The sequence below is a fragment of the Spermophilus citellus genome, assembly GCF_964194105.1.
Source record: "Spermophilus citellus genome assembly, chromosome: 15".
Lineage (NCBI taxonomy): Eukaryota > Metazoa > Chordata > Mammalia > Rodentia > Sciuridae > Spermophilus > Spermophilus citellus.
Genome location: NC_138195.1, coordinates 27,233,424 through 27,246,185, shown reverse-complemented (window position 1 = coordinate 27,246,185; position 12,762 = coordinate 27,233,424). Strand labels below are relative to the sequence as shown.

Here is a 12,762-nt window from a genome sequence, read left to right as displayed (position 1 = left end):
AATATTTTGGCTATGTTAGAAACTGAGTTGCATATGTCAAGAGCATTGTAATGTTTTGAACAATAATAAAAAAAAAAGAAACTGAGTTGCTTGGCAAATAGATCCATTCAAGTTTGTCACTGATCTCTTTTAACTTCTGCAGGTCTTATATACTCAACTATGCTTCAAAATTGTTTTCTTAGGGATTGGAGGTGTAGCTCAGTGGTAGAGCACATACTAGGTACACATGAGTCTCTGGGTTCATTATCCAGCAACATATACACATATATATCTATTTGGCAAAAATATAAAATAAAGCAAAAGCCCCAAACCCTCAAAACTACATTATTTACTGTGTGTGTCTGTATGCATCCTGTTTTCCTGCTGGATGAATTGATTCCACATGTAAGAATAACATGGTTTATACTCTCTTTTCCCTAGCACCTTTAACTAGTATACAACAGAGGTTAGTGAAACAAAGACTGACTTGATAAGCAGTAATTCTTTCCATAAATTGAGTATTATCCCTGTGACAGATACATTGTATAAAAACCAAAAAAACCTGATTTTATTGTCTTTTTTTTTTAAACAAAAGAATTTCTCCATAAAACCAGTCTAAAAATATTTTCTTTGCCTACTGCATGCCCCATGCTGTACGGAATACTGGGGATACGGTGGTGAATGGAATGGTCATAGTTCTGGTCCCCACAGGTTAATAGCTTAAGTTTCAATGCAGTGCTGCCTCAAAACTCTCTGATGTATGTTATTCTAAAACATAGGATTGTAAATAAGTGAAAGAAGAGGTACAGTTATGTCAGAAGTTGTGAAGGAAAAATAGCAGGTGCTAGGAGTCAGGAAAAACTTCTTGGATACAATGAAAATTTTATGACGTTAGGGTTGAGTTAGGGGTTAGGTGAAGGCTGGGGGAGTGTTTGAGGCAGGGAGAGCAGGCAGGGAAGGGGTGAAACATGGGTTATTTGAAGAACAGAAGTCTGGAAGGGCTGGAGCAGAGGGGAAAGCTGGCAGGATGAGGCTAGCTAAGGACTTGCTGCCTGTAGTGCTGTGCAGAGCTCTTCATCATGCTTTTCAGAAACAGCCTCTAATCAGTTGTAGCTAACCATAGAAACTGGTATTTTTATATTATTTTATATTATTTTTATATTATTTTATATTATTTGTCTTTTTCACTGTTCTGTGTTTCTTGAGTTCAGAGCCAGGTGATTCTTTTTTTAAATATTTAAATTTATATATTTTATTTATTTTTTTCTTGTTCTTTTTCTTAGTGCTCCCTCAACTCCTTCCTCCCCTGCGCCTACTTCAGCTTTAGCAAGATCCTGCTTTTCTGCAGGACCATTTTACTCACGACCACAATATACAATTTCCTTACCGAGTTGGATTTGCAGTATTTCATTTATTTATTCAGTCCTTTGTTCCCTGTTTTGTTCTAGCTCCATGTAACAAGCAATTTAGGAAAATGGAAGAGGTTCCTTGTGGGAGCTTATGCATGTTCTAACTTAAAAAGAGGCACAGCTGAGACAAAAAAAAAAAAGTAAAACAAACAAAAACTAATCTATTTGACAACATATTACAATTTGAAAACACTGCAAATTTAAGTGGTTGCATGATGACATTTGTGTGGGGGGTTAATTATGCTAATGTATCAAGAACAGTTCCTCTGTTTTTCCACTCAGCCCATCTGCCAGGCGGCCTACCAGAATGACTTGGGTCAAGTGTGGCGTTGGGTAAGAGAAGACAACTGCAATGTCAACATTCAAGATGGCTTCAATGGAGACACCCCCCTCATTTGTGCTTGCAGACGAGGGCACGTGAAAATTGTTTCCTTCCTCTTAAAAAGGAATGCTAATGTCAACCTCAAAAACCAGGTGAGGCTGTGACATATGGTGGGAAGAATAATTGTCACCCTTCCTGTCTCTTCTAGTTGATGTCTTGTGAATGTAATTTTTTCATTGCTTATAGCTCCTTATTAACAATTCTTTTTTGCCTTACTTTAGAGAGACTGACACATACCAAGGACATCTTATTCCGCTAAAAAGCAAAATAAAATGTAGCTCAACCAGCAAGTATATTTTGTGATTAATTATGTCTTTGTACTTCTGAAGAGAAAGAGAATGGCTCATTCAGTTGTCTGGAGAGGGCTTTTTCCTTTCTTCTGCTCTTCTTCCTCATCCTCCATTTCCCTTCCCCGCCTTTTCTCTTTTCTCCTCTTGCTCACTCTTATAGAAGTAATTGAAAAATTTTTTGGAAAAGAAATATATATTTTGTGATGTTATTTTATTTGTTAGATTTTTATCTACTATGTTAATGCCGTATTCTCCAAAAGACACTACAGTGTTCTTATAGAATGAAAGAATACTATCGAGAAATTTACTAAGGAGAAATAAGCTCATGAAGTGACTTGAAGTTACTTGAGATCACACAGAAAATGTGCTTACAGGTCCAATGTTAGCTACCTTGGAGTCTTCAGGACCAAGGAAGAGCAGTATGTGTGTTTTGCTGTCAGAATCCTTTTAGAACTTCCTCTGAACATCTAGCATCAGCATGTACTAAAGGCAACATTTAAATTATACTAAATAAATATCTACAGTCATTTTTTTTTGCAATAACTATAAATGTCCTGAACCATCTCATGTGCATTCAATGAGAAAAGTAGCTGATAGGGACCCACTTGCCCCTTCAATATCAAATTAAAAGCTAGCTTATTGGGAGTAAGTAACTATGTGTTATCAGAAAATTGGTCACTATAGGAGTTTCTTGCTGTGCTTACCATTTTCTTTTTTTGGCTTGGGTGGTTTTTAAAAATTTTTAATTTTTTTTTCTGGGTATCCAATGCAGGGCTAGGCAAGTGCTCTAAGATGGAGTTACATTCCCAGTTCTGGGCTAGTTTAAAAGCAAGTCATGACTATGCTCTGTCTGATAGGCAGCTTAGTACAGTGTGGGACAGGATGTCCCTAGAACACAGTTGAAGGACCAGGTATATAAAGCTGTTTTGAGCAGTTCCACCCAAATTCAGATTCTGTGAGTTTCTGTCCTCTTTCAAGAAGTGTGCTCACGGGGAAGCTGAGGGAGGGAGATATGTGACAGCTCAGGGTGGGTTGAGGGGGCACCCTTACCTCTGCTCTGTAAAGAAGAACCTCAGCCAGCCTGCTGGGGTCTGCTGGTATCATAAGTATGAAAAGGACTTCATGGCATAGTTTAAACTAATAGACATTTTATCAGAAGAGTTTTGGTTTGTAATTTCTACTTTTTAAAATGTTTCTAAAGGAGTTTTAGTGTTTAATATTTTTTATTTTCCCCAAATATTTAGTCTTTGTACATTAATAATTTAAATCAGTACTTTTACATTTCTTAAATCTGTTGATAAATTATTTTCAGAAGTACTAAACAAAGATCTTAATGATTGAGAAGCAGATGCCTATAGAAAACATTGGTTTTATGGAAAACAGATTGAATTAAATTAAAACATAAAGATACTTTTTTTGGTCTGCAAATTAATCAGGATTTAAAAAGAAAATCAAATGTTGACCAGGGAGAAAGTTTAAATTATTATTATCTTATTGGAGCACAATTTGGCAGTACACATTACCTTTCATGCTAATGAGTCATTGGAAACTTTTGCAAAAGATGAATTAGAATTGTTGACGAAGATTTGTGAATGAGGATATCCAGGCAATGTTATTTATAAAAATAAGAGATTAAAAACTTGAAATGTCCGATAGATAGAGGGTTTGCCTAAATCAATTAGAAAAGCTCCATTCAGTAGGAAGCCATGCAGTCCTTAGCTCCTCTTCCAATAGGGGATTAATATCTAAGATATATAAAGAACTCAAATAGCTTAACACCAAACAAACAAATTAAAAACAAACAAAAAAAGCAAAAACAACACCCTAATAACCCAATAGATAATTGGGCAAAAGATATAAATAGAGGAAATACAAATGGTCAACAAATATATAAAAATATATTTATAAAAATATGTATATAAAATATATACAAATATATAAAAACATGTTCAGCATTCTCTGCAATCAAAGAAATAAAATCAAAACTGCATTGCTATTTCATCTCTCTCCTATTGGAATGGCATTCATCAAGAATATAAATAACAATTGCTGGTGAGGATATAGGGGAAAGGTACACTCAGCTATTGTTGGTGGGACTGTAAATTAGTACAACCATTTTGGAACGCAGTATGGAGATTCCTCAAAAGATTGGAAATATTACCACTACAGGACCCAACTATCCCATTCCTCAGTGGTTATCCAAAAGAACTCAAATCAACATACTATAGTGATACAGATACATCAATGTTTATAGCAGAGCAATTCACAATACCAAGTTATAGAATCAGGCTAGGTACCCATCAATAGATGAGTGGATAAATAAAATGTGATCTATATAATGGAGTTCTAACTAAGAATGAAATTGTATCATTTGATGGCACTGGAGAGTCTCATGTTAAGTGAAATATGCCAGACTCAGAAATAAACCAGACTTAAAGGCTGAATGTTTTCTCTGATGTGAAAATTAGATGGGGGGAAAAAGACAAAAAATGGGGGGGGGGATCTTGTGAAAATAGAAGGGAGATCAGTAGAGTTTGGAGGCCAAGGAGGATGGAGGAGAAGAGGGAAAAGGAAAGAACTGGGGAATGAGGTTGAACTAATTATGCTGTGTGCATGTATGAATATATCCCAATGAATTCCACTTTTATCTATGACTATAACACACCAATAAAAAAATAAATATGTAGAAGGAAGACCAATAGAGTAGAGGCAGGAGATCAGAGGAAGGGAGGAAGAGAGGAAATGAGGAAGTATTGTGAATTGAAATGGAGTAAATAATGTCTTATGAATTTATGAATCTGTCAAAATGAGCTCCACTAATATGTCTACATATGACACGCTAGTAAAAACATAAGCAGCCAGGCAATCCTTGCAAACATGTACTTAAAAATATTAATGGGCATGGAAAATGTACATATTCTTAATGTGCATCTCTAAACTGGAAAGAAGCAAGATATGATTTTGAATATGCAATATGATTCTATGTTTTAAAATTCCATGTGTATGGAATTGACAATGACCTTGAGAGAATATAGCATAATGTCAAGAATTAACTCTGTACTATTTGATAATGGATAATTCTGAATTCTATCATTCTAACCTTCTCTACTCTCCAGAATGTTTACAGGTAGCATGTATACCTTAATAATTAGGAAAACAAGAGTTTTTATTTAAGAATAGAGCTACCTCCAAGTAGAAACTCACTTCTCTTTTCTCTCTTACATTTCCTTTCCTTTTATTGATTTGAATAGTGTTCCAATTATACCATAGCTTTTTCGCATTATACTTACTTGCACATCTTTCTGGCCACCTTTGATTATGAGCCCCTGAGAGTTCACATTCTATATACCACCCCTCAAAGCTTAAGTCCGCCACCTGATGAATCTTGATATATTCAAATAATTAAGTTATGTGCATTCTTGTGCCACTGTCTGTGTTCATGAGGGAACACGGAAAAATTTAAATGAGGTTAAGATTTTCCTGTAAACATATCATTAAATGAACAATTGTCCACCATAGTTGATTAAGGATAACTATTACATTACATACTAAGTTCAGTGCTATATTTGTATCTCAATATATTTGTCCCTCAAAAACTAAAATTAATGTGAAAATCTAGACTTCAATGATTTCTAAAACGCATCTTCACCTCTGTTGATTCTTGTTGATCTTTGTCTTTCCTTTAGATTGGACTGTTCAATATTCTGGTCAGTGGAAATCCAAGTTTGTTAATCAGACAAGCCCTACAGAAAGAAATGCCCTGAGTACCATAAAAATAAAAAGCATGAACTTTTTGATGTAGTAATATGCAAATATGAAAAGTGAAATGAGGAGTTTTTTTTCTTAATTGTAGAAAGAGAGAACCTGCTTGCATTATGCTGTGAAGAAAAGATTTACCTTCTTTGATTATCTGCTCATTGTCCTCTTGATGCCTGTCCTGCTTATTGGGTATTTTCTCATGGTGAGTACACTTATTAGGGTACAGGAAAAATGAATAGGAGAACTATGCACGATATGCAAGTTTTGCTAGGCCAGTAAGATATTGTAAAGAAATAATAACAAAATAAGCTATTGGTTTGTACATGTGCTCCTTGATGTTTGATGATGTTACATCCCAATAAACCTCTCAAATATAAAAACATTATAAGCAGAAAATACATTTAATATACCTCACCTACCAAATATCACATTTTAACCACACCGTACTCTGTAGACTACGGGTCCTTGGACCCCTGTGACCGTGTGGCTGAGTGGCGGCTGTACCTTGCTGTTACTGTTCAGCATCATCAGAGGGTATTATGTGCATATCACCAGCCCAGGAAAAGATCAAGATTCAGAATTCAAAGTGTGGTTTCCTCTGAATGACCATCATTTTCCCACCATCATAAAGTTGAAAAATCCTAAGTTGAACCACTGTGAGTTTTGTAGAATACCAAGCGTATTCTACGAAAACCATTTCCAATATTCATGCAATGCTGACTATGTAAAGTGAGAGAAGGTAGCAAAAACAATAGACCAATGGTAAAATAGTCTGTGAAAGATTTATCTATAAAAAAATTTAATCTTGACTTAGTTTTATGTTTTATCTGAAGGAACTACAAAATTCTGAAAATTTAGGGGAAAAATCCTATTCCTACTACTCTCTTTCTCTCTCAGTGGAATTTATATTTTTGCACATCTCTTTATTAATTACTGACATTTAAGGACCCATCCTGGTGATGAGATAGAAAAGAGATCCTAAGGGATTTGCACCAGGGAGCTGACAAACACAGAAGATATTTATGGGGAATTTGAAGCCCATCTTTCACCTTGATGTATTGAATCATGTTTAAATGGGAATATATAGTTGGTGTAGGAATGTATTCATATTATGAGAAGAAGATGGAGTTTGAGGGTTTTTGTTTTACCTTCAAATATGGTGACAGCTGTGCACTGATTCTCCACCCCCAAACCCCCCACCCCTGCTTCTCTTGTAGCCAGTTCCACCTTTGAGAGATGACTCAAAAGATACATCATTTATTCCAATTAAATAACCACGTTTCCCCCCTTTCTGTAGCTAACTGACGTCAAACCTCAGTTTTCCCTTTTAACAAAGTTCCACTATAAATTCAGTCAGTTGAAAGTGTTATTATCTCTTTAGGTATTGAATGTTGCAGAATTTGAGGAACTGTAGTTAAATACAAAAATGTTGGTTTTGATCTTTTAATTTATGGGAGAGGGAAAATTATAATTCACTAATAAATTATCTGCTTATATCCTTAAAAATGTTTTGAGAATTCACTGTGTATTCAGCACACATCATTGGAATATTTGTCATTTGGGGGCAGGAGTAATTTGTTGACCTTTTCTGAAGAAAAACATCACAACTACGGGCAAGGCCCATTTGGAATTTGTTGACATATAGCTCTGCTTTTTGAGATGGTCCAATGTTTAGAAGCTGGAGAGGCCTAAGCAAAAATATAGATTGCAATGAACAGCCTGGCTTCAATTGCACACATACACTATTTATTAATGGAGCCTGACATTGTAAATTTGTGATGCATAAGGAATAAGTGATGTGAGAGGCAAGCGTAGGGGAAAGGATCAGAAAGGATCGAGTCACTTCAAAGAAAGGTAGGAGAAAAAAAGGCAGTTGAGCAAGTGACACAGGAAGGAAGAAGGAGGAGAGAAGACAACTGGATAGCTCCAGGTGACAAAGGGCTGATGCCTTATGTGTAGAGAGCTCTGCTTTCTCAGGTGAACCTCTGTAGTGGGAAGGCTCTGTCAGGTGGTCAGAACCTTGAGGGACCAAAAAGGAAAAGTGAGTTTCTGAGGAACTTTGTTGGTTTCACTCATTTGTTCTATCATTCAACCTGTATTTTCATGGATCTGTTATGAACCAGACACTGTACAAGGATTAGTGATACCATGATGAACTAAACAGACATAGCTGTTGACCTCGTGAGCATTAGAGGATGGTGGGGAGTCATTAATCAAATGACAAACACAAGAGAAATTGCCATGAAACAGGTGATACAGAGAAGTGATTGGTGTTGAGGGCCCAGAAGAAAAGGATTTCTTCATCTGATCAGTTAAGTCCAGGAAGTCTGGCACTGGGAAGCAGCAAGAAAAATAGAGGCTCTAAGTTCCTGGTGGAAGAGGAACATGGGCTGAGATATGAAGGATGAATTTGCAAAGCAAAAATGGGAGGTAGGAAGCTTCCAGGTAGAAGGAACATCTGTGTAATAATGCCGGAGGGAGCCTGGTGGAAATGGAAGACTTAACAACAAGCTAGTGTAGCTAACACAGGGTGATCCAGGAGGTATCTCCTGTGAGAGAGGATTAGAGGAGCAAGCCCTAGAGGGATCATGTTGAATAGCTTAGATTTGTCTTCAGAACGATGAGAAATTCCGAAGAGCTATGAATCAGGAAGGAAAATATAGAAAACTGATCCCATCCTCAGCAGGAGATAGTAGGTCTGGGTGAGGGTTGAGAATGTGCATTTCAAACAAGTTGCCTGGGTGCTGAGATTGCCCTTCCAAGAGCACAACCTGATATGTCTTCAAGGATTTTAAGATGAGAGATGTTTAGCAGTGTTGAGATTCAGATGAAGCCAATTGATTACAATAGTCTCAGACACAAGATCAAGAAAATGTTTGTCAAACCACTTCTCTTGCACTTACTGTTACAACAGGTATCGAAGACAAAGCAGAATGAGGTTCTTGTGCGAATGCTCCTTAATGCTGGAGTCCAAGTTGATGCTAAAGACTGTGTAAGTTTATATTTTTAGCCATTCCAAAATAATGTTCATTTAGTTTTCTTTTTACTCACTGCCAGTCATGCAACTTTGAGGTTATTTATATTCTTCCACTAAACTCATGAGTGCAGAATCTTTATTGATTGCAGAACATCTTTAAAAGAACTGGTTTTGACATTGGTAAGAAATAAAGATAAGGAAGACTTTGATAACACCAGCATCCTCAGTGCTTAAGCGGGAGTCAGAATGCCACTGTGTGAATAGGCCTGCCACTTTTTACTTAGGTGGGTGGCCAATTATAAATTTATTACCTAGTAAGTGCTCACTGCTTGTTAACAGCTGCTTCTTCAGCCAAGAGCCTTTAAGAGAGGCCTCTTTTATAAATTAAAGTTCGAGAAGGGCAAAGATCAAAGAAAATCCAAGTGATGTTATGAGCTGCAATAACATTTGTCTCTAGCAGCATCCGCTGACTTCTTCCCATAAGGATGTGTAAGGTTTTGTTTTGACTTTTTATCCTTGCACCTCTGTACTCACCTTCCTCCCTTAAATGCTAATAGTGGATCAAACATTTTTTTGTATGGTGTTTTATTTGCTTAAATTAATTGGATAAAATTTTAGGTTTTTAGTGTTATATCAAGAAAAGCAAGTTGAAATTTGATTACAGAAAACTAGTGTTCTATTTTTGACAGTCTCTGTGTATTACCATTGTTCTATGAGAAAAATATGTCTTTATCCCTGTTTCTATTAATTCTTTGCATTATTTTAGTTTTTGTTAAATTTGAAGAAGGCTTAAATGGAAATAATTTTTGTGTGGGAAAGAGTGCAAGCTTGCATGAGAGAGCACAGGACAATAAGTTGATGTAATCTATGTCTTTTATTTCAAATAGAATTTTAAAAATTAACTTGTATAGACTAGTATGATGCATCCTACTCTCCTAAACAGCTTTGAAATTTATTAAAATATGAGATTAGTAAAGGTTATGTTGGAGGTTTTTGAAGGTTTTTGTTGATCTTTTCATTTGAATGCAAAAGATTTAAAATTTGTGCCTGTGGTCAAAATTTCTCTCCAGATATTTTTCTAGTTATTTATGTCTTTATCTATCTCTAGACAGAGATATTATATTTCTAAGCACACATGTGTCATGTGCATGCACATAGGCACCATCTTTTTCCACCAAACATGTGATCCAAGTTCTAACTCAAAAAAATGTAGGTTTTATTTTGTTTGTTTGTTTTTGTGGTGCTGGGGATTGAATCCAGGGCTTTCTGCATGGTAGCAAGCACTCTATTGCTAAAGCATATTCCTAGTCCTAAGGCAGTATTTTATATTTTTAGCTAATTAGACTCACTTTATTTCACATGGAAAATTCCAGAGTCCTTCTTCCATTCATCGTGCCATCACTTGATAAAAATAAATGATTGTAACATAATTTCCTATAATCTTAGAAGAATTTCCAGGGAATAAGGTCCAGAATTAATTCTATTGGTTTTAACAGTTGAGGATACTGTTTTCTCTTACCAAAACTATAGTTTATTGGCTACTTTTTGAAAGACAAATTTTGAACACAAATTCCCCCACTATAAAATATTTTTAACTTGTGGTTAGTGTTTTAAATTGGTACCAACAGAGTATGACTGCTAATTTATAGTACAAAATATGAACTATAGCAAACTAAGTGTGGACTTGTACATCAAACTCCTAGGATCTTATACATATTCTGTAGTGATATGAGCAGCTACCTTCTTCTGACTGAGGATTTTGATTGAAAACCATAAAGGATAGTATTTAAAAAAAGGTCCATGGGGTAACTCTCTAAGGGAAAAGATGGTAAAATTATCAGGGTAGTGCTTGCCCAGGTATATGAAATTCCACAAAGAAATGTTGGTATAATTAAGCATCATATATTATTATAAATATATCTTATATGTTATCATAGTTACATTCTATAATTTGTAATGGAAAATGAGGAGGGAAGATATTGATGGCATATAGGATACTCATGTACATCTGGAGGGAGAGGAGAAAAACTTTTCAGTACAAGATGGTTTGCAAGCTGTTCTGCTTAGTCGAACATTACCAAATGTGAATAGTTGCTAAAGAAACAGGTGCTGCAGTTTGTGGACAGCCTGGTTGATGGGCTGCAATGTTGGTCCTTTGTGTTTCAGTATGGCTGCACTGCATTACATTATGCCTGCAAAATGAAAAACCAGACTCTCATCCCTCTGCTCCTAGAAGCCGGTGCAAATCCCATGATAAAGGACAAGGTAAGGATCTGCAAACCTGAGTCTGAAGTTCCCCCTAGCAGAATAATCTTCTAATCCAGGTCTTGTGTTGAAGGAAATCAACCTCCTTTCACGTGAATAATGCTAAAATTAAGCATTCTAAGGAAGAAAGAAGCTAGGCCACTCCTTTTAAAACTGAACGACCCTTAAAGGCCTTGCCAAGCCTGAGGCTCAGTCTAATCTGTTTACATTTGCATTGACATTTTATTCTATTGGAAATAAATAACTGAAGTTTCTTTTTCTCCTCAGAATGGTGAGAGCTCACTGGATATTGCACAGAGATTAAAATTTTCCCAGATTGAATTCATGCTAAGGAAAGCATTATAATCCTGTGACCTCAGAGATGGAGATACCAACAACGTGAAAGGACTGCGTTCTGTCTCCATCTTGGACTACTGGTCTGTGCCATTCCACCTGGGTACCTTGACTTAATGGGACAGCGATGGCTGCCATAGTTAATGTTTTTGAAGAGCCTTTCATTTATAATATTTTTTACTCAGCAGAGTATACCATGGCCACCATTCTTCTAGGGAAAACATTAAAGTCGTTGGTGTCTCCAATTTTGCCCCAAACTGATATTTCAAACTCAGTTTCTCCTGAGGCAGATCATCAGTGTTATTTGAGGTAGAGTCCTCTCCTCCAGTCGTGTCAGGCTTGTGAAGAGTCTATCCTGTCTATCTCATGCACTAAGAGACAAATTGTTCCTCTCAGGGTCCTTTAACTACCAAGAGGAAGAATCAAAGTATGTACATTTGTATAGAACTGTGTAAATGTGTGTATGTGTGTGTGTGTGTGTGTGTGTGTGTGTGTGTGTGTGTGTGTGGCAGGGCAGTTTAGAGAGTCCAGTGTAAACATTCCTTGGATCAAAACAACTTCAATAAAAACACCTCTCAGTTGTCAGTGGTGGGTGTGTTTATACCTCAGATTAGCAAATGCTACAAAGCAGAGCTTCTTCCTCCCTGCCCTCCAGTACTGGTTTACCAGCATACCACTAGACATTTTGGTTTCAGTTTACAAACGAAAATTATTTTTGTTTGAATAGTAAGTGGAACTCTTAAAATGTCTGTTCAGAAATATCTTTCTGGGGCAAGGGGAGTTCAGTGGAAAAGTGTATGCTTAGCATGCATGAAGACCTGGTTTTGATCCCTAGTACCAAAAAAATAAACTAAAAATAAAATAAAATCGTCATGTAAATGTAAGTTGATTACTAAGCTCATTAGTATCTATTCATTCATTCATTCATTCATTCATTCATTTGGTATTGGGGAATGAACTCAGGAGGACTTGACCACTGAGCCACATCCCCAGCCCTATTTTGTATTTTATTTAGAGACAGAGTCTCACTGAGTTACTTAGTACCTTGCTTTTGCTGGGATTAGCTTTGAAACTGAGATCCTCCTGCCTCAGTCTCCAGAACTGCTGGGATTATAGGCATGCACCACTGCACCTGGCAGTTTTATTTATTTTATATTTTCATCGTGCTGGGGATTGAACCCAAGGTCTAAGCATGCCCACTGCTGCACCCTCAGCTCCAGTTTGGCTCATTTTACTGATAAAATTTTAAATGTTGATGGAACTTATGCAGATGAAGAAATTTTTCACAAAAAATAGAAAAACATAATGAGATGGTATCTGGATTGTATTTTTAAGTGAGATACTATGAATATCAAATATCTATTTTAT

At 36.2% G+C, this 12,762-nt stretch overlaps 1 protein-coding gene across 1 annotated transcript; it reads left to right on the top strand.

Moving 5' to 3' along the window:
* Positions 1 to 1,634: 1,634 nt before the first annotated feature.
* On the top strand, positions 1,635 to 11,406 carry ANKRD22 (ankyrin repeat domain 22; the record flags this gene model as incomplete). The annotated part of the gene is made up of 5 exons (XM_081267658.1): positions 1,635 to 1,862; positions 5,914 to 6,021; positions 8,734 to 8,811; positions 10,963 to 11,061; positions 11,329 to 11,406. The coding sequence occupies 5 exons, from the start codon at positions 1,635 to 1,637 to the stop codon at positions 11,404 to 11,406; spliced, it is 591 nt and encodes a 196-aa protein (XP_081123784.1).
* Between the last annotated feature and the right edge of the window lie 1,356 nt (positions 11,407 to 12,762).